The sequence below is a fragment of the Sceloporus occidentalis genome, unplaced genomic scaffold (assembly GCF_023333645.1).
Source record: "Sceloporus occidentalis isolate IW3139 unplaced genomic scaffold, rSceOcc1.0.p SCAF_10, whole genome shotgun sequence".
NCBI classification, from domain to species: Eukaryota; Metazoa; Chordata; class Lepidosauria; order Squamata; family Phrynosomatidae; genus Sceloporus; species Sceloporus occidentalis.
This window is the reverse complement of record NW_028316990.1, coordinates 30,816,620-30,841,470: the sequence shown is the minus strand read 5'-3', so window position 1 is coordinate 30,841,470 and position 24,851 is coordinate 30,816,620. Positions and strand designations below refer to the sequence as shown.

Below are 24,851 nucleotides of genomic sequence, written 5' to 3'. Positions count from 1 at the left end.
TGGCACCGTCCTCTCTAGCAGAGCTCAGGAAAGTTATATTTTTCGACAGATCTCAGGGTACTGGAGAACTGTGGGAAATATATATATATATATATATATATATATATATATTAGTGCCCTCCAACTATACCAGTTTGTCTCAGTTAACCTTCTGGCATCCCATTTTTCAGCTGCTTTTAAAATGCCCTTGTTTCTCTCTTCTCCTCCCACTTTCCTACTTTGTCCTCAACCTGCTTCAACAGGTGGCCACATCCGCACTGCAGGAATATTCCGCTTTGACATGGCTATAACTGCTACATCTCAGTGCTGTGGAACTCTGGGGTTTCTAATTTGTTGTGGCACCAGAGCTCTCTTGGCAGAAGTGGCTAAACATCTCACAAAACTACAAACCCCAGGATTTCGTAGCCTTGAACCATGGCAGCGCCAATTTGGATTATTTCTGCAGTGCGGATGCAGCTTTAGTTTAGCACAGCTACTCCTGCACTTTAAACTCATTTGGCAGTTGAAGTAGACTGAAGACAAAGGAGGAAAGCAGGAGAGAGAAACTGGGACATTTTAAAAGCAACTTGAAAAGTGGGATGGCAGAAGGTGAATTGGGATTTTCTCTGCCAAATCAGGACAGTTTGACGGGAGGATGTTGCTTCTATGGCTTCATTCCCACTACCTTTTAAACCGGATTGCAAATCAGTTTGAACTGGTTCAAATGACCCTGGTTCCCACTTGAACCGAATCGCTGAAGCGATTCAGAGGGGGGGGGGAGGCACTAGACCCATTTAACCTGCATCTTTTTGACGCTGATTTTTTCCGCACCTTTTTGGATAAATCGATTCCGCGCAAGTGTGAACCAGATGCGGATCGAAATCAATTTCAATTTGCCCTTCAACCAACTGGAGCGGGTCCATTTTGAATTGGGGCAAATGTAGTGTGAAACACATTCCTCTGTCGAATCGATCCATGGATTCAGACTGCAAAGTGATTTATTTGTAAATGGGAATGGGGCCTATACCATCTTTAGGTAAGTCTGCCAAGAGGACTCTCGGATTCAGAAGAAGGCAGACAAGTGGACATTTTGCAAAGCCTTCAGAATCCCTGGCAACAAAGTCCATGTGTTTAGCTCTACCACCCAGCTCTGGCATTCACACACATACTTTTGCTGCTTGGAATCGTACCATGGAGAAAGGACTACATTTGTGTGTGTGTTTGTGTGTGTGTGAAGGGCGCCTGTATTACATTAGAAACTGAGAGAGGAAAAAGCCTGGGAACAGAGTGGGGAGAAAAGCAGGGGAAGGGGGGAATGGGATAAGGAAAGAGGCGGCAAGACAAAGCAGTTAATGAAACAACAGAGATTTTGGCTCTCCTCTCCCATCTTTAATGCATTCCTCGTATTTAAATTATTGCATTTAATACTCTGCACATCCGGTGGGGTTTCAGCCTGGGAGAAGGGGAAAAAATAGATCTTGTTTTGATTTAACGTGGGCTTTTTTGGCCAAATCAGATAGCCTTTTCTGCCAAAGAGAAACATTTATTCTTCTCTTTCCCCAATGTCATTTTTGTTCCTTGTTGTTTTGGCTGCCCTCTGCCCTCTTGTCAGAATCAGCCTCCTCCTCCCACTTCCCCACATCTCTGTCATTCCAGAGCAATGTTTGGGTGCTGGCCAAAATCGCAGGGCTATAGAAAAGCTCATTTGGGGAAAAGGGCCAACCAAGCCTGCAGAAAGAATGGCGAAGGAAAGGTAGGCTGGAGATGTCAAACCGAAATCAAGGCAGCTCAACCAGAGGTATAGTAAGAAACACCAATTGTATTCTAATTTCTAACAAACAAATTTTTGTTTGTGACTTCTAGTGCATGCATTTTTGTATGCATTTCTCCTAATGTGTATAGTTTCTATATCAAAAGCGGGTGGAAAAGGAGCGCAGCAACACCTTTAAGACCAATTGGTTTCATCCCTCCCATCATTTTATAGATGCAAGCCGGGACACATGGCCAAGCAACATCAAAATGTGGTTAAGATGGACAAACCATGTCCAAGTCAGGAACTGAACCCTGGTTTCTACAATTCTATTCCGATGCTCAAGCCATTATGCCACACTGGTTCTCTTAAGCAAAATATACTGGTTTGATTGTTTGTCACAAAGACAATTGTCTGAACTTTGTCACTTTGGCACATTCAGCAAACCAGTATCGAAAGCAAAATGGGCACCTCAGCAGAGGCATCCATATTATTTCCTCTGCAGGATGAAAAACAAGTGTATTAACCACAGGCACAATGTTGGGAGAGAGAGAGAGAGGATGTGAAAAAGAAAAGCAGTGTGCAGAGTGATGAATGGTCTGTTTCCATAAACAGGGTTCAGGTTTTAAGTGGCCAAGCCAGCTGTGGCCATTTCACTGGCCAAAATAAACAAGCTGTCATGCATCTCTCTCCTTGCTCTTGACACACATGAAGCTATGTTGGCCAATTGCTTCCATGGGGATGCTGCAAAGCACCCCCAAGATGGTGTTGGGCATAAGCATTGGGTACAGTGGGCTAACAGAATTTGAGTTGTTCTTCATTGACAGGTCAGAAACAGTAGGTTTAAAAAACCAAAATGTAGAGAAACGTACAAATGACAACTTAGTCCATCCCTTCCCGGGGTTCCCATTTGTCTAAGTGGAAACCATATGGCTTATCATGGGAAATATGTGATTGTGACTGTAGTCCAAAATAGTTGCCCTCCAGTGCCATTTTTCGCCTCTCCGACATGGACACGGCAGGACAAGAACCATCCTTCAGAAGAGGCCGTGTGTGTTGTAGGAACCGATACTTTTCCTTCTTTTTTCAATCCAAAAAGCTCTATAAATAAATAAATAAATAATAATAATTCTGGAGCTCCGCTAGCCATTTCCCAAGAATGTCATAAAAAGGCCCGGCAAGCTCAAAAGAGCGGACTCTATTTTGCACCCGAGAGCTTTTGGACAAACTGTGACGGGGGGAAAAGAAAACTTGTGATGGGTGGTTTTTCCCCCCAAAGCCCTGGAAAAAAAAATCCTCAAAGAACCCAGGCGCGCACACACACACATATAGCAAAGAATGTGCGGCTTGTCGGTGAATTCTCGAGCGAGGCCCAAGGGCTCCTTCTCACACACGATTAGTGTGTTTACCCTTGTAACACGGGCAAAGCCGCACAATGGGAGCCTCCGGGGAGACATTTCCCGCCATTTCCCTCCTTTTTTCGGTGGCCTTTCTTTCCCTCTTGCAACCCCAACCATATGTACCCCCCTTTCCCCTGGGAGATAAAAGACCGAATTTGTGAATCGGTCCCTTTACAAAGGCCAGAATCACAAAGGCTAAAGGGGAACTCGGTCTTCAATGCTCCACATCCCTGAAAAGGGCTTTGGCGGTGCAGATGATTCCCTCTCCCTTCACCATTGTGGGAGCACTGGGTCTGTGGAGGATGGGCACCCCAGTGCCATGAGGAGCTTATATGAAATGAAACAGCAGCTGGGGGATTGTAGAGCTGGCAGGCAGAGCTAATGGCAAAAAATCTCTCCCCGGCCTCTTCCCCGAGGGCCCCGGCCCTTAAACTCCAAGAACTTTGGGTTGTGAAGTAATCCTTCCCAGCCAGCTCCGAAATAGAAAACGAGAGCTAGGCCTCCCACACAATGCAACACAGAATAGCAGGTGTTTCAAGGGCATAGGTTACTGCAGACCCTATCATGCGTCTGTAGGAACATTGGGTTTTATGCCACACGAAAGTGCACCGTCAGGGAAGGCTTCGCTTTGAGCATCTTCATATGTAGCCTAGACTGTTGTAATGGTGCGAATTTGTATATTAGTTTTAGTTCTCTTTATCATGTGGGGAAAATCGGGGGTTTAAACGAGCATTATCCAGTGATAGTCACGCGATCGCGGTAAAGATTTTCACACACCGTGGCGAATAAAGATGGCTTATCCTGGGAATAACCAGGGAATAACCAGCAACGAATCATTCACGGGATTTCCCCAACCAGCAACAAATCATTTATGGGATTCATGGGAAATGCACAGATATATGATGGGTGACACCTGGCTGAATGAGACAACGTGTGAGAGGGATGGGGTAGTCCAAGTAGACCACAAGTTGAACATGAGTCAACGGTGTGATGCGGCAGCTAACAAGGCCAATGTGATTTTAGGCTGCATCGATAGAAGTATAGTGTCTAGATCAAGGGAAGTAATAGTGCCACTATATTCTGCTCTGGTCAGGCCCCACCTGGAATATTGGTCCAGTTCTGGGCGCCACAATTCAAAAAGGACATTGAGAAACTGGAGCCATGTGTCCAAAGAGGGTGACTAAAATGGTGCAGGGTCTGGAAACCATGAAGCCCTATGAGGAACGCCTGAGGGAGCTGGGGATGTTTAGCCTGGAGAAAAGAAGGTTAAGAGGTGTTATGATAGCCCTGTTTAAATATCTGAAGGAATGTCATATTGAGGAGGGAGCAAGCTTGTTCTCTGCTGCTCCAGAGAATAGGACCCAGAGCAATGGATGCAAACTGCAGGAAAAGAGATTCCACCTCAACATTAGGAGGAACTTCCTGGCAGTAAGGGCTGTCCAACAGTGGAACAAACTCCCTCGGAGTGTGATGGTGTCAAGGTCTTTAAACAGAGGCTGGATGGCCATCTGTCAATGGGGATGCTTTGATTGAGATTTCCTGCATGGCAGAATTGGGCTGGACTGGATGGCCCTTGGGGTCTCTTCCAACTCTAGGATTCTGTGTGAATGATTTGTTGCTGGTTATTCCCTAGTTATTCCCGGTATAAGTCATCTTTCCCCCCCTTGGGATAAGTCATCTTTAATCACAATGTGTGTGAAAATCTTCACCACAATTGCACAAATATCGCTGGATAATGCCCATTTAAACCCCTGATTCTTCCCACATGTGATAAAGTCCTTCTTTATATTTCTTTCTTTTATAAAAATAGTAATTTTTTTATTAAGTTTTAATATCAGTTGAGCCTCCCCTATCCAGAATTTATTGCTGTTGTGTGCCTTCAAGTTGTTTCCAGCTTATGGCAAACCTATCATGAGTTTTTCTTGGCAAGTTTCTTCAGAAAGGGTTTGCAATGCCAACCTCCGAGGCCAATCAAATATCACTTGCCTAAGGTCATCCATGATCGAGCCAGGATTCGAACCCTGGCCGATGGGGTATGCATCCTTGTAAAGAAAACAACAAGGTGAACTCCTTGGCAGTGGGTTGTACATGTAGAGCAATAGATCCAGCAAGAAATCAATAGTATTGAATCAGTCATTTTAGTTTCCAAAGTGGAAGTCTTCAGCATTGCAGAGAGAGATGCACAGGGTTGGCCTGTAAATGCAGATCAGTTTTTCTGAACAGAGCGTGCAATGCCTACACTTCCTAACACAAACACACACATACGTATACACACTTTCCATCTCCCCACACTCCATCTCCCCCCACTTTCTCCTCTGTGCATCTGTTTGGGCCCCCTTTGCTTTTCCAGTGGCTGGCTGAACCTCTGACAGCTGGGCAAGACAGCACTTACCCGTGCATAGTGACAAATTCTTTACATTCACTGCTACTTTACAACCTCTGAGAAAAAGACTTAAGATTTGCAAAGGGAGCGGGGAGAGGGGGACTGGCAGAGAATGGATACAAGCTGCCTTTCTTGATGGCTTCCTATTAAAAAAACCTCTCTCATTAGCACAGAACCAGCTCTCTGGAAGATGCCTGCGGCTCCCCGAAACACACAGCCCTGGACTCCATTTCAATTTCACTTGGCCATTATTTGCTCTCCCAGGCAAGCCTCCTATACCTTTAAACAACAGTGGTCGAAGTAGTTTGCAAAGGGATCTTGTCGCACCTTTGAAGCTGATAGCATGTGCTTTTCACAGCTGTGACCACATGCATCTGAGGAAGTAGGCTCAAGTCTATGAAAGCTCATGCTACCATCTTCTTTCTTTCATCTTGGCTGCATCTGCACTGCAGGTATAATCAAGGTTGGCACCACTTTAACTGCCACGACTCAATGCTGTAGTGTTTAGGGAATTGTAGTTTGTTGCAGCACTGGCGCTCTCTGAAAGAGAAGGCTCAGTGTCTCACAAAACTACAGTTACTGGAATTCCATAGCACTGAACTACAGCAATTAAAGTGGCATCAACCTGGATTATTTCTGCATTGAGGATGCAGCCTTTTAGGAGTTTATCACATTGGGCCTAATTTCGGCATTAAAGAGAGATTAAAGCACATTTAAAGTATCCTGTAAATAATGCGAAAATGGCAAGTAATTGTGCAAACGTGGCAACCTTAGTTTGATTTGCATGCTTTGTAATGAAGCAGGCAGAAAGAAAACCAACCCCCAAATTCTGCAGCAACCATGCGCTCTTTACTACAGTCAGCCCTCTGTGTCCATGGTGTCTTTATCCATGGATCGGAGCATAAACGACTTGAAAAGTAAATTCCCAAAAGCAAATGTTTTTGCCATTTTATATATCATGGGACACCATTTTGCTATGCCACCATTTTACTACGCATGCCACTGATTTTGCTATCCAAACCCCAGCGGATACGGAAGGGAAGAATCAAAATACTTGAACATATGTCCTTCTTTATTTGCTAGAACGAGCCGGAAGCTTTCTTGTCATATTCTGCCCATATATTAATTCAAGGAAGAACTGTTCCAAGGGGAAACCTACAATTTGAGAAAGTGAAGTGGAAGTTGCACTTAGGACACTTGGGAGAAATAAATCACCAGGAACAGATGGCAGACCAACAGAGCTGCATTGAGCTTCACAGGGTCACCATAAGTTGAAGAGGACTTAGTGGCAGCGAATGACCTTTAAAATAAATCCCTATGAGTTCTTACTATTGCGCCTTTTCCAGAGCAACAATATGCAGAAGCAAGTTGCATACCCTCCAACTGCGTCCCAGTTTCTATCTCTTCCTCTTCCCGCTTTCCCCCCTTTGTCCTCAGATTACTTCCATTGATGCAAACTGGATTCAAGGTGCAAAAGTAGTTTGCACTCAACTAACTAAGCACAGAGGAGATGCTTCTCGCCCTTCCCAGTAGGCTCACACAAAAGCAAACCGCTGCAGCCTATCCTAGCTTATGTGTGGTTCCTTGTTGCCATTTTGATCTCATTCGGACGTTCCTGGGTCCAACTTGCCCAGTTTTCATTTGCAAAACGTTGGAGGCTGTGATGTTGTTCTATTGATCTCCAACATACTGTTGCTATTAAAAAAAAAAAGACAGCGCAGGCCAAGACAGAATTTGTTTGTTTCTTTCTGGTTAGCTGGTAACCCTATCCACTGTAGGATTTTTCATGTGTTCTGAAAAAGAAGTTACTGGAACCATTACTGGCAGAAGGTCCAGGAATTTTTGATTAGCGGAGTAAGTAATGCCTACTTCTTTCCCTCTCTATCCCAATCTTCCTTCTTTCTGAGCTTAGCTGCAGTGTTACCTTTGGTGTTAACCACCATCAAGTCAACCTTGACTTATGGCAACCTTGACTTATGGCGACCAAGTCACCCAGATATCAATAGCCCTGCTCAGGTCTTGCAAACCCAGGGCTGTGTCTTCCTCGACTGAATCTATCCATCTGTAATGTGGTCTTCCTCTTTTCCTACTGTCTTTTACCATGCCAAGCGATATTGTCTTTTCTAGTTAGTGAGTCAAGTCTTCTCTGTTCGAATTAATGACTGAACTAGGATATGGAAAATCTTGAACTTTTTCAATGCCTTCATCATCTTCTTTAAAGTTGAGTAAATCATTGGTGGTCATTATTTTGTTTTCTGAATGTTCAGCTGTAACAGGGACATAGCCAGGATTTTAGGAAGGGGGGGGTACAGACTAAGTGCCACCATTATAATGGGGCTTGGGCGCAGCGGCGCAGCAGCACAGACACACCATTCATTTTTCTAATGGAAGGGGGGTCTGGACCCCAAGAACCCCCCCCCCCCCGCTACGTCCCTGGCTGTAAATCTGCCTTTGCACTTTCTTCCTTGATTTTCTTCAGTCATTGGCCCGTAACAGATCAGCAAGAAATCCTGGCATGAGAGCAGAGTGGGGGCGTGGCGGCTGTCTGCCAACCATCCCCACACTGGCATCATGGTGACATCATGCTGCAGCGCACCCCACCGCATGGCGGGCGGTGTCACACCTCATCTTTGGCGCAAGGTGTAGACGCGCTGCGCCAAAGAGCTGTGGAAGAGCCACAGTGGCGGTGGCTATGGTTCCCTTTCCACGGCACAAAAAGAAGCCACATTTTGCGGCTTCTTTTTGTGCCATGGACCTGCCGGATTGGGGGCATAGCATGCGATTGACATGTCCGCAACCCAGTGCTTCCAGGGGCGGCACAGAGCCTCCTCTTAGGGGCAGTCTATCCAGCCCCATTGTTCCAAAACTACACCATACTACTTTCTGCTAGTAGTACCAGGCCTGTTGTAGTTAAAGGCACATTACAGCAAACTTTGCGGTTAGGTGCCATCAAACTGAGTTTTCTTGGGAAAATTACTTCAGAGTCCCTGTTCAACACTCAGGAGATTATCACATGCGGTTATAAAACAGGAGAAAAACAGAATGCTCCCATCATTATAGCACACTTGTGCGAAGATTTTCACACGACGTCACACCTCCTGAGTTTTTAAAACAGATTTGAATCGTTGGTAGCGTGACTAACCGATGTGAATAGACCTGAACAGATCCAGGATAAAACACTGCATATCAGAAAAGAGGTTCTGAATGCATTTGCATCATCGACTCCATCTTTATTTGAATGCTTACACGTGTGCACAATTGAACTCTCAGAGATGCACATTGATGCAGTCCCAGTGTAAATAACCCAGATTGAATGAGTGAGATGATTCACATCATTGAGCTAAAAAAGCAACATGTGAATGACTCCCTGAGCCCATCCGTCCGACATGGGGTCTTCCTCTCCTTCTTTTGCCCTCCGTCTTTCCTAGCATTATTGTCTTTTCCAGTGATCCATGCTTTCTAATTATGTGGCCAAAGTACGACAGCCTCAGTTTGATTATGCTGTTTTCCAAGGAGAATTCAGGCTCGATCTGTTCAAGGGCCCAGTGTATGGTTAGTCTGCACACTTATTCAGACATTGCACTGGACGTGCAACAGGAGAGGTGCAGAGTATGTGCAATTGCAGTCATGGTATAACATGCATCGAAATCTTTTCTTTCTTTCCCTGCCATCATCTCCCACTTTTCCTCTTTCCCTTCCTCCACCCTTTTGTCTCTCTGTATTTTCTCCTCTGATTCCTCCCCTTATACCCGATTTTTCTGCTTGCTATTAGGATAATTGGCTGCACCTGCCAGGGAGAACCATAAAATTGGAAAAGTCACCATGGCCGACTGATTTAGATAGGCCCCAGCCTCCAGATTGTTTACATTAGTGTAACCCTTGGTCACGGGTTCTCAACCTCAGGATATCACTGTACCAGAGGCATGCCTTCCGAGTGGATGTATAATAAATTGTAACATGTACTCGATTCTTTTAGGTGCTCCTGCCTAAATGGTTTTACGTGTCTTTTGGAATCTCCTAAACGCTGAGCTTGGAGAAGATATGTTATTGAACTACAGCTCCCAGAATCCCCCACCGTGCCAGTTTATGAATTCTGGGAGCCGTGGTCTACAGATGTTCTTAAATTCTGTATGTGTTGGCGGCATCTTTTGTTAAACATTGGGCATGATGTTCCCAGGAGCCTGGCCTAGGTAACCTCAGCAGTGAGACAGTAGAAAACCATTGTGAAGTCGAAGGCTTTCATGGCCGGAGAAAAGCACCAAGGTAGGCTTACTGTTGAACATTAACAAAAATGTGAAGTCGAAAGGTTTCATGGCCGGTATCCATAGTTTTTTATGGATTTTTTGGGCTATGTGGCCATGTTCTAGCAGAGTTTCTTCCTGACGTTTTGCCAGCATCTGTGGCTGGCATCTTCAGAGAATCAGCCAGATGCCAAAGCCACAGATGCTGGCGAAACATCAGGAAGAAATTCTGCTAGAACATGGCCACATAGCCCGAAAAAACCCACAAAAACTATAGAACACCATTCTTTCTAAGGAAATGAAATGTATTCCAATATTTTTTTCATGCTAATTCCTGACCCAGACAACAAATGGAAGGGAAAATTAAGCAGAAATGCCCCATATTAAGTGTCCTGGGAATAGAACTCAGAACCGCTGTTGCCCTGTGGGTTAGGTACCACTCCCCCTTCCTCTTACTGTTTTATCAGGACACCGTTCCTAAGTGTGTTAACATTTCATCAACTCAGCAGAAGGACAGTATTTATAAATAGCCAGCCTCCCATAGAATTAAAATACACAAAAGGACTGGGGTGATGAGATCCATATGTTTCCTTATCTGGATTTTTGTAAATTATTATGTTCCATACTACCTCCCGTCTCCCCCTCACTTACCCTTGGGATTAGTATACATTTTCTAGTGTTTGCAATCCCTGTTGTGCAATTGTCTAGAATACCGTAACTGGTGTAAGTGTGTCTGTGAGTGAGATCAGGACGAAGCAGGGAGGCTGATTCCAAGAAGAAACCAAATATTCGGTTCCCACAAGCAAAGGAAAATAAAATAAAGCAAAACCCCATTCTCTTTTGGCAGCATCTCCTTTTCAACTCAAGCTTGTCTTTTACTAGCATTTAAATGGAATGGGTGGGGATGCTGGGCGTCCTAGCCGATCTCAGCGCTGAGAAAAGCAGGGAATAGGCAACTAGAGTTTTTGAAAGCGCTGAAGAGCGTAGGAGGATAAAACGCATTTGGACTTGTGGTGGGCACACAGTTTCTCATGAACCTGGAGTGGAGATGAAAGCTCCACACAGGTGTTGTTCATTAACACCTTTTTCCGTACGAGGTTGTAAACAGCTTTCTGGGGTCCCCAATTAAACCTGGTGTTAATTGCATGATAATTATTCACATTATTGGTGTTGTTCTATTAAACGCAGCCACAGGGGATGGGGAGGTGAAACGTCACTCCTTCTCCCCCTGCCGCAGTCTCAAGAAAAATCACCTCTTAGAAGGGGAGAGGGGCAGTAGCATATCTAGTATATTTGATACCTGGTGCAAATCACTTTTCAATAGCCCCCGTCTCTCTTCAACAGCCTTTTCTGGGTCAGGCAGAAGTGCTACCTGGACAGCAAAGGGAGGTGACTTGCTTTCCCACCAAGTCAGTAGACCTGCCGGACTCAAGGCTGCTGGGGATGGTCTGGTTCTGCTGCTTGGGAGTCTTTTTCCCGTTTGGCCAGCAGCCCTGCCAAGCCCACAAAGCTAAAGGGTGGCAGCAGCACCCCATCTCTACCAGAAGTGGGGTGGCCAGGTGGCGTCTTGGGACAGACAGGAATGACCAGCCCACTGAGTGTTCACCCGTCTTTGAGCGGTCACCCAGTGCAGCCCACACTCCCCGCACTCCCCTAGTGACTCCCTTAGAAAGAGAGTTGCACAGGGGATGCAAATACCCTGTTTCCCCAAAAATAAGACATACTCCATGAAATAAGCCATAGCAGGGTTTCTAAGCACTTGCTCAATATAAGCCATACCCCTAAAATAAGACATAGTGATAGGCCTGGTGTGGAACGGAAGGGAGCGGAAAGATTGGGGCCAATGGTTCTAAAGGAAATGGAGTCACAAGAAACATTGGTGTTTAGCAGGGGAAGCCCACAGTCTTGTTCAGTGCCATCTCACACCAGTTGGCAGAAACGGTTTTGCCAATAGTCTAAAAAATTTGATCAAGAGGGCTTTAAACTTAGTTATGTGAGGGACTTCAGCTCCCAGAATTCCTGATGGTTGGCCAAGCTGGCTGGGGCTTCTGGGAGCTGAACTCCAAAACACCCAGAGGACTCAAGTTTGGGAATCACTGGCCAATGCCAGCACTATAAAGCAGTATAGAAATGTAAATGCTATTGCTATTGGTGTGTGCTTGCACAGGCTAAGGGCTCCCAGGGGTTGCATTCCAGTGATAAGTGAGGTCAAAGGCAAAGGAATGGGACCAAACATGCCAGCATACTTTATCTTAAAGCTCCTACAGCTTGCTCCATCCTCAATGTGACATCCTTTCAAATACCTAAACAGGGCCATCATATCACCTCTTAACCTTTTCTCCTCCAGGCTAAACATCCCCAGATCCCTAAGCCTCTCCTCATAAGCCATGGTTTCCAGACCCTTCATCCTTTTGGTCACCCTCCTCTGGACACACTCCAGCTTCTCAACATCCTTTTTGAAATAAATTAGAAGCAGCTGTTCAAATTGGGGGGAGTGTGTGTGTGTACAAAATCTGAAACCCATCCAAGCAATGGTGTCAGGGGGAAAGTGGCATGGCCACGAGAGACACTCCAGGATGGCCAGACGTGGACCTTGGAGGCCCAGATTTGGACCCAGAGTGATGGATGAAGTCCTTTCCACCTCTGGTGCTTTCAAAACACCCATCCTCTCCCATCCTAAGAGAGTTGGGTTTGTGTTTCTGCTGGGATGGGGGGGGGGTGACCCTTATGAGACCCCATTCCCCTCTTCAGGCCTCCCATCCTAGCCAAGAGTTCTCATGGGGAAAGCACCAGGGGGCCCGGATCTCATAGCCCCTACCGTTGGGGGAATGTGGAAAGGGGGAGTCAAAAAGCGGGGATGGAGATCTGGGAGCCAGGAAGGAAAGAGACAGATAGGATGTGGCAGAAACTGTCACTGGAAGGCCACAAAGAAGAAGACTGCCTTTTTCTTTTCTTTCCCTTTTAAATGCTCCTTTCCCTCTAATTGACTCATTGTTGTGTCTCTCCTTTCCAGCCTCCAAATGCTGGGTGGGCACTTGGTCGCCACAATGGAGAGGAGGCTGAGCTGGCTAGTGAGCCCACTCTCTGGCCTCCACCATGGCTGCGCATCCAGCCTCCCTCTGCCTTCGCCACCATCCCCCTTCTCTCCTCTCCCTGGCTCCCCACTGTCTTCCCACACACTGGAACTTTCCCACAGCCTTAGCCTCATTCCCAAGCCTGTTTTTATTAAGAAGGGAAACTAAGCTGGGCATCTGAATGGTAACACGGTGTGGACGGCCGCAACAGGTGGTGCCGGGGTTTTTTCAGATGCAGCGGGGAGAAAGAAACAAGCACATACAGAGATCAACCCAGGCAAGGCGGGTGGGGAGGGTGCATGCATGTGTGTGTGTGTGCAGCAAGGAGAAACAGCAGTGACAAGGTAGAGATGGTGGTGCAAGGGAATTTCACATTTCTCACAAGTAGAGGGAGGAAGAGGAGCCAACTGAGCACCAGTTCACTCCCTCTTGCTGCTGTTGCCTGCCTTCAAGTCATTTCTGACCTATGGCGATTCTTAAGGCAAACCTATTGTGGGATTTTCTTGGCACAATTTGTTCAGAGGAGCAAAGATGCCAGCCCCAAATGCTGGCGAAACGTCAGGAATAAACTCTTCTAGAACATGGCCGCACAGCCCGAAAAACCCACAAAAAACTTCAGAGATGCCAGCCACAGATGTTAGTGAAATGTCAGGAACAAACTAAGTAACTAGAGAGCCAGGGTGGTGTAGTGGTTTAGACCAATGGGTTTGAATCCATGTTCAGCCATGGAAACCTACTAGGTGACCTTGGGCAAGTTACAGTCTCTCAGCCTCAGAGCATGGCAATGGCAAACCCCTTCTGAAGACGCTTGCCAAGAAAACCCCATGACAGGTTCACTTTAGGGCTGCCGTAAGTTGGAAACAACTGGAAGGCACACAACAACAACAACAACAACAGCTCTTGTAGCTAGTTATTTTCAGAGCTAGTAGAGTCACCACAAGCCTGAAAAGCGCCTTGGGTGGAGAAAGTGACATCCCCAAGGCAGTCCCCATCCCCACTTTTGGAATCTGTTTCGAATAAAAGAGCAAAGCTAGCGTGGCACTTTAAAGTTTTACAATGCAAAGCTGTGTGTGTATATAAGGGAACATTTTCTTTTTTTTCTTTTTAAAGAATGCTGTAAAACCAAGTCGATTTCCTTTGGAGGCACTGGGAGAAGTGGGAAAGGGAAAAGGGGTGGAGGATTTGGGCCTGAAAAGAGGCGAGGGAAGGAGGGAAGCTTTCAAATAAAAATAATTAAAAAGGCAGAAGAGCAGCGGCAGCAGCTGAGGAATGTTAATGCTGCGCAGCCTTCATTTCCACACTCGCTGTCCCATTCACCACACCAGCAGTTTCCCAGAAGATTTGCTTATAAGCCATGCATTCCTTGCGCGCCCAAAGACATGACGCTTTCCATCGCAAAGATCGGATCAGCGCTCTGTGCAAAAACCATCCCCAGACGGAGCAGTTTTCAGCCACAATACCTGTCCTATCTCCTCCCCGTCTCCCGTAATTTTGCTGTTTTGCAGACATTTCAAATTGCTTTTCTGTGTTCCATGTAAACTCATCTATAACTTGACCTCATGTATAAGTCGAGGGCAGGTTTTGGGGTCGAATAATTGTGGACTTTGATATGACCCGTGGATAAGTCGAGGGTAAAACTTAGGGGCATACAACAACGGATGTAAAAGATGAAGCAAAGAAAAATGATGCCAAAGGGCTTGCAAAATTCTGGCAGGCAATAATGTTTGTGCTCACCTTAAAGGCTGGATCAATGAGACATTAAAGGGAGTTCTTCCTTCTTTTAGGTGCTCCAATGAAGAATTGAACTCTCATCTTTCACCAGGGAATAGTTCCCTTGTTTGTAAGAGTTAAAATATAGTACTTACATTGTTGTTTTTGTTGTTGTTGCATGCCTTGACGTTGTTTCCAACTTACGGCAACTCTAAGGGTTTTCTTGGGAATTTCTTCAGAGGGGAAGTACCATTGCCATTCTTTGATGCTGAGAGAGTGTGACTTGCCCAAGGTCACGCAGTAAGTTTGCATGGCTGAGCCAGGATTTGAACTCTGGTCCAATGTTCAAACTACTATGCCACGCTGGCTCTCGGGTCACTTACATCGACCCACGGATAAGCTGACCCAGTTTTTTTGGATCCCTTTTTGACTAACATTTCTATACTTATACATGAGTATATATAGTAAATAATCAGCTTCTGAAATGATATTTTGGTGTGTTCATAGAATCACAGAATCATAGAGTTGGAAGAGACTGCAAGGGCCATCCAGACAGTCTAACCCCATTCTGCCATGCAGGAAATCTGAATCAAAGCATCCCAGACAGATGGCCATCCATCACATTAGAGTGGCTCTAAATCTCAGTTTGGAAGCGTCTGAATCCTGCCAAGAAAACTTTAGGAGTGGGCCGCCGTATGTTGAAATCAACTTGAAAGTACATAGCAAGAAGAAATGGTCCCTCTCTGTAGTAAATATGTAGGATAAGAGTGTCAATGGCTACTAGTCATGCTGGTTACACAGAATTATAAAATTCCATGTGTGTCTCCAGCTAAATAGAGAGAGTGGCATAGTGGTTTGAGTGTTGGACTTCGACTCTGGAGACCAGGGTTCGATTCCCTGCTCGGCCAGGAAACCCACTGGGAGACCTTGGGCAAGTCACACTCTCTCAGCATCAGGGGAAGGCAATGACAATCCTCCTCTGAACAAATCCTGCCATGAAATCCTCATGATAGGTTAGCCTTAGGGTCACCATAAATCAGAAATTACTTAAAGGCATACAACAACAAATGACATCTGCAGTACGTGGAGAACTGGATACACAACTAAACTCTATGCTCAGTCTTTCCCTCTCCGGGCCAAGTTATTATGAACATCCAGAGGTTTTTCTGGAAAGCTAAAATCCTGCTGATCATCTCTTTTGAAGGAACAGTGTGGGACCGGATTCGGTCCCCTCTGTTCTGCCTCCTTCTGCCAAACAATTGATCAGAGAGGGTTTATAGCAAGGCAGCATTTGGAGGCATGTAGCCCCAGCTGCTCCACACATGCTCTGTGGAATCGGGACAGTGGTCTGGTGATGAAAGCCATGGGGGGCGGGAATGAAGCTGCGTGATTAAGAGAAAGATTGGGAACAGATTTGCCCTGCTCAAAATATCCATAACATGTCAGTAATAGAATGCAGCTTGGGGGAAATGCTGAAATTATCATGGCGGTGGCTGCGGGCATAGTACCTGATCTCCCTCCCTTTACTTTTTGGGTTGCCCAACTTTCTTGGATACTAGAGGGGTGCAAGGAGTATGGGTTGCACTGGGTGACACACTAAGGAGAGGGGTGATACCATGGCTCCGCATACAATTGCCTTTTGGGCAGAAATGGGTGGTGGTGTTCATCCACATCCCTTTAAAACCCTGCGGTAGAATTCAGAGATATAGCCGTATTAGTCAGTAGAATCAGTGTGTAGAGAGATCTCGTAGCACCTTTGAGACTCACTGAAAGAAAGAAGTTGGTAGTATGAGCTTTTGTAGACTTAAGCCAACTTCCTTGGACACATTTGGAGATCTGTATATCTAAGGATGTTTGATTCCCCGCTCGGCCATTAAACCCACTGGGTGACTTTAGGTAAGCCACACTCTTTCTTTCACTTAGTCTCAAGGGTGCTGCAAGAGCTCTCTGCATACAGGAATTGCAATTTGTGAGTAATGCTGATGCAAAAATTGTGACTAAGGATTCTGTATAGTGTAGTGTGGGAGAAGGGTGATGAAAGGCGATGGAGGGATGGTACCATGAGTTTCTGCACCAACCCTAGTGATGCCATTGCTCCAAAGCGTGATGCCATGTTGTCTTATTTATACAGATGATATGCTCCAGAGAGCTTGGCCTCTATCCCTGCCTCTCCTTGGACCCTGTGTTTATTTGCACTGCGTGCACTTTTGAGGACTGTTGGTTTAAAGAGGTGACAGACAGGCTTCACACTGAGTCGGTTTGTTTAATGGCATGTTGGATGATGGATGGTCCCCTTCCTCTGAAGTTATCTGCCCAGAAGGATCACATTTCCCTCCTGTGCCTAATGTCTGACGCCATAAGCTGCCATTCGGGAGGAAGCCATCCTTTATCCTCCTCTTCTCTCTTGGAGCATCACTTCTGATCTCCCCTCTTGATTCTCACGTGTATGTTGTGATCTAAAATGGGATGGGGAAAAGTCTAGCCTTGCCTGGAGCTCAGAGGCAGGGAAGCAGAGATTTGTTTTGTGCCTTCAAGTCATCCTCAACTTATAGCAACCCTAAGGCAACATGATCATGGGGTTTTCTTGGCATGTTTCATCAGAAGGGGTTTGCCATTGTCATCTTCTGAGGCTGAGAGAGTGTGCGTTGCTTAAGGTCACCCAGCAGCTGAGTGGGTTTCCATGGCTAACCGGGGATTTGAACCTTGGTCTCCAGAGTCATATACTGTCCAATGCTCCAACCACTATACCATGCTGGCTGTCATAAAAATCAAAGTGCTCACCCAAATGTCTTAATGCAAAGGTGGGGAATCAGTTTCCACCTGAAGGCCAAAGTCATTTTCAGAGAAGTTTTGAGGAGGTGATGCATTACAGTGTTGGTTGGGTCTAAAGTAGGGTTGCCAGGGTAAAAACAGGAGAGGGCTCCTAGGCCTGCGTTTCTTGAATGTCCTACATTTCATGGTGCCTTGTCCTCCTCTGCCATTAGGACATCTGGTCACCCTGAACACACACACACACACACACACACACACACACACACACACACACACATCTGTTTATGTACATATGCAATAAAGACTAAAGGATCATGCATTAAAAAATGTATGGCTGTGTATATACATACGGAGTAAGAATAAAGGATCATGCAATAAAACTATGTGTGTTGATATATATATGTGTGTGTGTGATAAATAATAAAGGATATATAGAGAGAGGGAGGGAGGGAGAGAGAGGGAGAGACTATATTCCACACCCACACACATCTATAGATATAGATGTGTGTGTGTGTGTGTGTGTGTGTGTATCCTTATATATAGATATAGATATATGTGAGGGTGGAATCTATCTATCTATCTATCTATCTATCTATCTATCTATCTATCTATCTATCTATCTATCATCATCTATCTCATGCAATAAAACTATGTACAGTATGGCTGTTTATATACACATGTGATAAAGAATACACACACACACACACACACACACATATACATGATCCCACAACAAACTCCAACTCCAAGAATTCCATAGCCTTGAGCCAGAAAAAGACTTAAAGCGGTGCCAAAGCGGGTTATTTGTCCAGTGTGGACGCAGCCTCATTTGCTCTTTATTGCTTTCTTAGAGGCGGAACTGAAGGTGCAGAGGGTCTTGTTTCCAGACGGAGCGCTTTTAGCGACGGACATTTTGTGAGAGGAGCTCTGGAGGTAAAGGGGGGCTATATAGGCCTCAATGGAGATGGAGGAGGAGGAGGAGGAAGGGGGAATAAAGGAGAGCATGTCTTGAGGCTGAGAGAGTGTGACCAGGGCCAAGAAGGGCTTCCATGGCAGAGCAGGGATTGGTCTCCAGGCTCATGGTCTCTCCAGACTCAAACCACTATCACTTTGGTTTAAAGTAGGAAGGAAGGGAAGGGAAGAAAGAAAGAGGAAGGGGAAGGAAAGGAAAGAAGGAGGGAAGGGATGAATGAAAGAAAGAAAGAGGGAAGGAAGGGAAATGAAAGTAAAGGAGAAAGGGAAGAAAGAAAAATAAAGGGGAAGGGAAAGGAAACGAAGGAAAGAGGAAGGAGGGAAGGAATGAAAGGAAGTAAGAAAGGAAAGGAAGGAAGGGAAATGAAAGCAAAGGAGAAGGGAAAGAGAGAGAGAGAAAAAGAAAGACAGAAGGGGAAGGAGGGAAAGAGAAAGAAGGAAGAAAAGAAAGGGAAAGGGAAGGAAGGGAATTGAAAGCAAAGAAGAAAGGAAAGAGGGAAGGAAGGAAGGCAAAGCAAAAGAGAAAGGAAAGAAGGAAGAAAAGAAAGGGAAGGGGAAGGAAGGGAATTGAAAGCAAAGAAGAAAGGAAAGAGGGAAGGAAGGAAAGCAAAGCAAAAGAGAAGGGAAAGAAAAGAAAGGGAAAGGAAGGAAAAAAGGAAAGATAAGGGAAAGGAAAGAAGAAAGACAGCCAGACAGATAGACAGCTCCAGTCGTCCTCAGCAGCCAGGATGCAATTCTGTTTCTGGCTTTAGAAACCTTCCTGTTTCTTGAGCCGAGTCAAAAGCAGAGTTGGCAGAGTGAAAACTGGAGAGAGCTCCTGTCACCTTTAATGCTTGGCTACAATAATAGCAAGAGAGCCGGGGAGATGGAATGGTTTGAGTGTTGGATTATGACTGGAGATCAGGGTTCGATTCCTGTCTTGAGCATCAAAACCCATTGGGTGACCTTGGGTGAGTCACACAGTCTCAGCCTCAGAGATGGCAGTGGCACACCTGCTCTGAACAAATCTTGCCAAGGAAACCCAGAGATAGGTTCGCATCAGAAATGATGTGAAGAACAACAAGAAGAGCAACAAACCACAAATAAAGGTGTATAGTGCAGTTAAACTATATATGGCTGTCTATATACATCTGTCATAAAGAATAAAGGTTCATGCAATAAAACTATATACCTGTTTATATACATATGTGATAAAGGCTAAAGGACCATACAATAAAACTATGTATGTTGTTTTGTGGGTTTTTCAGGCAATGTGGCCATGTTCTATAAGCCCGAAAAACCCACCAAAAACTATGGATGTGGGCCATGAAAGCCTTCGACTTCAAACTATGTATGGCTGTTTATATACATATGTGATAAACAGACATAACACATTTGGTTTAGTATGCATCAAGTGAAAAGTTGGTGACGTTTAGAAGAAACCACTGTGTAATAAGCAGAAATTCAACAGAGTTAATACACAGAAGGGCATACTTCCCAACTGTTGAAAATGAATCCTTATCAAACAGCAGTTCACAATGGTGTCAAACTGCATTAATTCCGTGGTGTAGATGCATCCTTTGACCATAAGGAAAGGGAACACACACGGAGACACAGAGTCCTTGTCTCTCCTTAAAACAACCTGATTGTTTATGACTGGGGAGAGAAATAAGGACACCGGATAAGTAACATTGAAATCTTAAATCCATTTATCTGAGGGTAAGCCCTACTGAGATGAATGAGAGCGGGCAAGATTGCACCGCAAGTTGTTTTATAGCAGCCTCTGAACTCTAGGATATTTGTTGCACTGTTTGGGTTTGTGAGATTAGATATGAGAGAGAGCCGATAAAGACCTGAGAGAGCAAGTCAACAAACCAAATTCATCTTTGTATCTGTTTAACTAGAGAAGGGAAGTAACGCCATTGATCTCCCCACAAGTATAAAATGTGTCACATTTGTAGATAGTACATTTCAAACCTTGAGGTGAGGTTATTAATCTTTTTAAGAACTGCACCCAAATGAGACTCTTAATGGAGAAAGAGTGAGGGAGGAAGGCCAGATAATGGCAGATTTTTAGGAGGCATGAAAGGGGAAATTAGAGGTTTCCTTTGGGGGGAAGCTAGTGTTTGCGTTGGGACGAAATCTCATTTCATTTGTTTTTCTTATCGCTTGTCGCCCATTGATTTGCAAATTGTTTTGCTTTGGCAGACATGGATCCTGAGGATGCAGAAGAACTGGCAGCTGAGCTGCATGGAAAAACAGTGGATGGCTGGGGCCTCTTTCAGATTGCAGCGGGCACAGGTTTGACTGCCTATGTTGTGTGGGCAGGGATTCTTATGCCAGGATTCCGCAAAGTGCCTTTAAGGTTACAGGTAAGGGACAAGTTCTCAGGAGTTTTAAAGGAAGAATGGCACAGTTAATAGGCACGTAAATGATACAATCAAATTTCAAAGAGAACCCCATGATAGGGTCTCCATAAGTCTGAAATGAGTTGAAGGGACACAGTAAGAGCAACAATGAAGGCTAACTCACACAATCAGAATGACAGCCATCATATTGAAGAATTTCACCTGATCTTCAATGTTTGATTTTAGCTCCTTTGTTTGATGACTTATATGTGTGAGATAAAGCCTTGACAGATGATATACCAAAGAAAGAATGTTCGTATCTATTCATATCACCCTGCTTACAAAGCTTATGTTAGATTCATTATGTATCACAAAGATTTTTATCCCTCTCGTATTAGAATAGACAGATGCCTAAGACAAACCATGGTTTATTGTGAAACCCATACGTTGCCAGTGTATTAGCTCTGACTGGTAGTGCCATAGCCCTTCTCAACTCAGGACTTGCCTTTTTCTCTCATCCAGGTGCCTTATGTTCCAGCAAGTGTCAAGCAAGTGGAGAATGTCATGTTGCTGCTGAAAGGACGCTCGGGGAAGCTGGTTGATTTGGGGTCAGGAGATGGCAGAATTGTAAGTACCAGAAAAAAATCAGCACCCATCTCAAATATGGTAATCGAAATAACAGAGTAACAAAAGAACAATATGAAGCGCCAACAAAAATCCCAGTGGTTGCCATTTTTGAATGCAGCACATTGAACAATGTATCACTTTGTAGGTATGTACTGAAAATACCAACAGGGAACTGTCCTATAGGACTGTATTCCTATAACTATGCAAACACACACACACACACACACATATATATATGTATGTAATACAGTTTATCTTAAGATAGCCAAAAGGAACACAGGTACTTCACGTTTCAGTTAAGTTTTTGGGAAGAAGAGGAAGGTACCCATGTGTTTTGAGCTTCCAGGATTTCACAGTTGGCATGGGCAGTGGCTGAGGAACCTTAGAACTAGAGTATGTAAAGTAATTTCCTAAGCTTGGTGCTAGGGTGGGAGGGAAACTACATAGGTAGTGTTGGTTTCATCTGAGTAGACTGGGAACTGCTATGTTGTACCCAGGCAGACCAATAATAGGCTCAGCAAAGACCTTTCTCTGACCAAAACCCTAGATAGCTACTGCCTTTTTGAACAGGTAATACCCACCATAAGGACAGCTACCCTGCAAGGTCTAAGGAAGCTGCTGATGTTTTTAGGCAGTAAAAATCCACTTGGTAAATAAACGCTCTCACTCTGCTTCCAGGTACTAGAAGCCTACAAGCAAGGCTTTAGGCCAGCCATTGGTTATGAACTCAATCCATGGCTGATTCGACTGTCCAGCTATCACGCCTGGAAGGCTGGGTGCTACGGAAAGGTTTCTTACCATCGAGAAGATCTTTGGAAGGTGAGACAGAAACTCTTGTAAAGTGAAGTTTTGTGTATGCCAACAAGACACAGAAACACCCTGGCATTGGAACAATAAAGATTTATGTGGCACCTTTAAGATTGTTGTTGTAGCTTTGATGGGCTGTAATCCACTTCCTCAGGTGCACAAAGTATAATCTTCAGGGATATTATACAGTTCTTGGTTATAGATTTAGATCAGAAAATTAGCACTTAATATTATTACATTTTGTATTTCTTCATATTGCTATTGTTAATTATTTGTTCCATGTTAGTATATAGATTATTATTGTCTGTCTTCAAGTTGTTTCCAATTTATGGCAGCCCTAAGACGAACCTACCATAGGGTTTTCTTGGCAAGTTTCATTCATATTTAGACTTCATTCCAGGACAGTTTTATCAATTTTTTCTCAAAGGACTTGCTGATATTTTTTCTTTCACAGCCCACATATTGGAAACCCATATTTAACTGGATACATTAGGGACTGAAGGAGGCTTCCACCTATGAAGTTAGCTACTGTGGCTCTCAGTTTGGGATGCTCCACAATGTGTCCTCCAGATACATTGGACTATAGTTCCCAGAATCCCACAGTGCTTGTAGTCCAACACATCTGGATGGCAAGGTTGAGTTGACTTGTCTGTTCCAGCTGGCACCTGTTGTCTTGGAGCTTGTCTACATTGCTGATAAATTCTGAACTACTCCAAGGCTCACTGTGTGCTGTTTATCGTTATGCAGGCTCAAAATCCCAACTCAAATCTGGGCTGTTTTCAAAATGCCTGGACCTGATTTAGGGTCTTCACCCCTTGCTCTGCATTGAAAAGACTTACCTTTTGCTCCGAGTTTTCCAGAAAACCTGGAACAAAATGTGGCGACAATGGATGGCTGCCTTCCAACCAGGTTCCATTTCTGCTGAGTTGTTCACTCAGATCAGAACAAGGCTGTGCACCTTGTTGTGACCTGACTTGTGTCTCCAATGTTGGTAACAGCCAGCTCACAGGGACCTCATAGGAAGGCAGCCAGAATACTCCAGAGGCAGCCTGGAGCATTCTGGCAAAGGTAAATGAGCCCTTGAAAAGGAAGCAGAGAACGACTTTCAGTTGAAGCTGGTAGGGACTGAACTTGACCAGACTAATCAGTTATCCTATTTGTGTCTTCTCCATCCCCTTTTTAAAGGTGAATCTCTCAGACTGTAAGAATGTAACCGTATTTCTGGCTCCCAGTGTGGTAAGTACGATCTTTGTGCATAGACTAACAGCGAAAGTAGAGTGACGAAGATGCACATCGCTTGATTGATATATTTTTTTTTAAATATGAGAATGATCAAATGTGTTAGAAATGGAGGCTGCATTTTAAATTGATACAAGGACAGTGTGAATGGCAATAGGGGTAAAAATGCAATGGAGTGATTCGATCGGGGTAAACGTAGTGGGAACTTTGATTCGGTTTCACATTCCTGAGGAGATCCGAATCTCCTCAATACAAAACCATGGGTGTGAATGAGCCCATTGAAATCAGAAATGCAATGGCATGGACAACCCTGCCTTCATTGATATGAGAAATGCACATCCTCAGTTGCACAGCTTCTGTCCTTTCCTTTCCAGCTGCTACTTCTGGAGAGAAAGTTGCTCATGGAACTTCCAGAAGATGCTCGCGTAGTTGCTGGCCGTTTCCCTCTCCCCAGCTGGATCCCCACCATGACGGCCGGAGAAGGTGTGAACCAAGCCTGGGCGTATGATATCAAGACTATACGGGAAACTGAGCAGGACAAATCAGAGGGAAGCCCGGTATAACAACTAACCAGCATGGAAACTTATGTTTGCAAAGAAACCTGCTGGTATTTATGGATGTCTGGAAAGTAGGCTGTGCCTCTTTTCTATTGCTGGACCTTTTAGAGTCCAAAGTGGGAAGAAGCAGGGAGGAGATATGAGATATTTTGAGAAGCAGTCCTATGAGCCAAGTTTTTATCCTAGTCAGAATGCTGTCAGTTACAGAAATGTGACCATTCCTGATACTAAATGCTCTCTGGTTCTCTCGAGTGGCCATTTCAGGTGTTGCAGCTTGGACAAAGTGCAAAAGATACTACAAAGAAAACCTCTGTACAGCACAAGGCAGCCACCCATGTGCTCCTTCTTGTCACTCTTGTTTAGACCAAGCCAAGCACATGCACCCATTGATGAGTAAGAGACAGACAAGGTGTTCCTGTTCCCCTGGCAAGTAGTGAATTACAACCATGGCCATTACAAGTAACTCTGTTCTAGCTCCCTGCTGCAACAAGTAACTAGGCAGAAAAGGAGTTAACTTCCTAGCTCTAAAAGAATTCCCTACGGCCATTGAAAATATGTGGGCAGAAAACCATTCGTCTTGTTCAGGGTACATGTTCTGTTTATTTGTAATGAACTTTCACAATACGTTATATTTTACTGAGTGTTTGTGATACTAAGGGCAACATCTATTAAGTTCTGGTTCTCACTGAGTTGATCGGTTGTGAAAGAAGGAAAGAGGAAAAAAGAATTCCTGAATTGTACACTAGATTATGATGTGTTTCACTAATGTGGTGCATCTACAGATTTTGCAGTCATTGCTTTTGGGATCACTTCTAAAAGCCACAGCACCAAACCCTGTATTGGAGCCTGTATAAGGAAACTTGCCAGCCATAAGATGAGCACAGTATGGATGCTTAAATGAGAAATAAGCTGCTTGCATTTGGATGCAAGATATTGCATGGTGTCATGTATCTAGAATCTGAAATTTGAGTTCTAATGCAGTTAATTTATCTGATCCTAACTTATCTCGATAG

General features: G+C 44.7%; 1 protein-coding gene across 2 annotated transcripts; it reads left to right on the top strand.

Moving 5' to 3' along the window:
* Positions 1–1,704: 1,704 nt before the first annotated feature.
* On the top strand, positions 1,705–24,513 carry LOC149306324 (adenine nucleotide translocase lysine N-methyltransferase-like). Of its 2 annotated transcripts, none has more exons than XM_089539938.1 (6): positions 1,705–1,777; positions 20,469–20,632; positions 21,131–21,235; positions 21,914–22,054; positions 23,228–23,278; positions 23,656–24,513. In XM_089539938.1, the coding sequence occupies exons 1-6, from the start codon at positions 1,744–1,746 to the stop codon at positions 23,842–23,844; spliced, it is 684 nt and encodes a 227-aa protein (XP_089396064.1). In that variant the 5' UTR covers positions 1,705–1,743; the 3' UTR covers positions 23,845–24,513. The 2 variants fall into 2 exon arrangements, with proteins under 2 accessions (XP_089396064.1, XP_089396065.1); XM_089539939.1 differs by lacking the exon at positions 1,705–1,777 and adding an exon at positions 18,161–18,242.
* The last annotated feature ends 338 nt before the right edge of the window (positions 24,514–24,851 follow it).

Excerpts from the sequence above, each read along its gene's own strand:
- LOC149306324 (XM_089539938.1), top strand. The coding sequence starts at position 1,744 with ATGTCAAACCGAAATCAAGGCAGCTCAACCAGAG. Across the intron at positions 20,633-21,130 it reads AAGTGCCTTTAAGGTTACAG|GTGCCTTATGTTCCAGCAAG; the intron begins GTAAGGGACAAG and ends TCTCTCATCCAG. Across the intron at positions 23,279-23,655 it reads TATTTCTGGCTCCCAGTGTG|CTGCTACTTCTGGAGAGAAA; the intron begins GTAAGTACGATC and ends TTTCCTTTCCAG.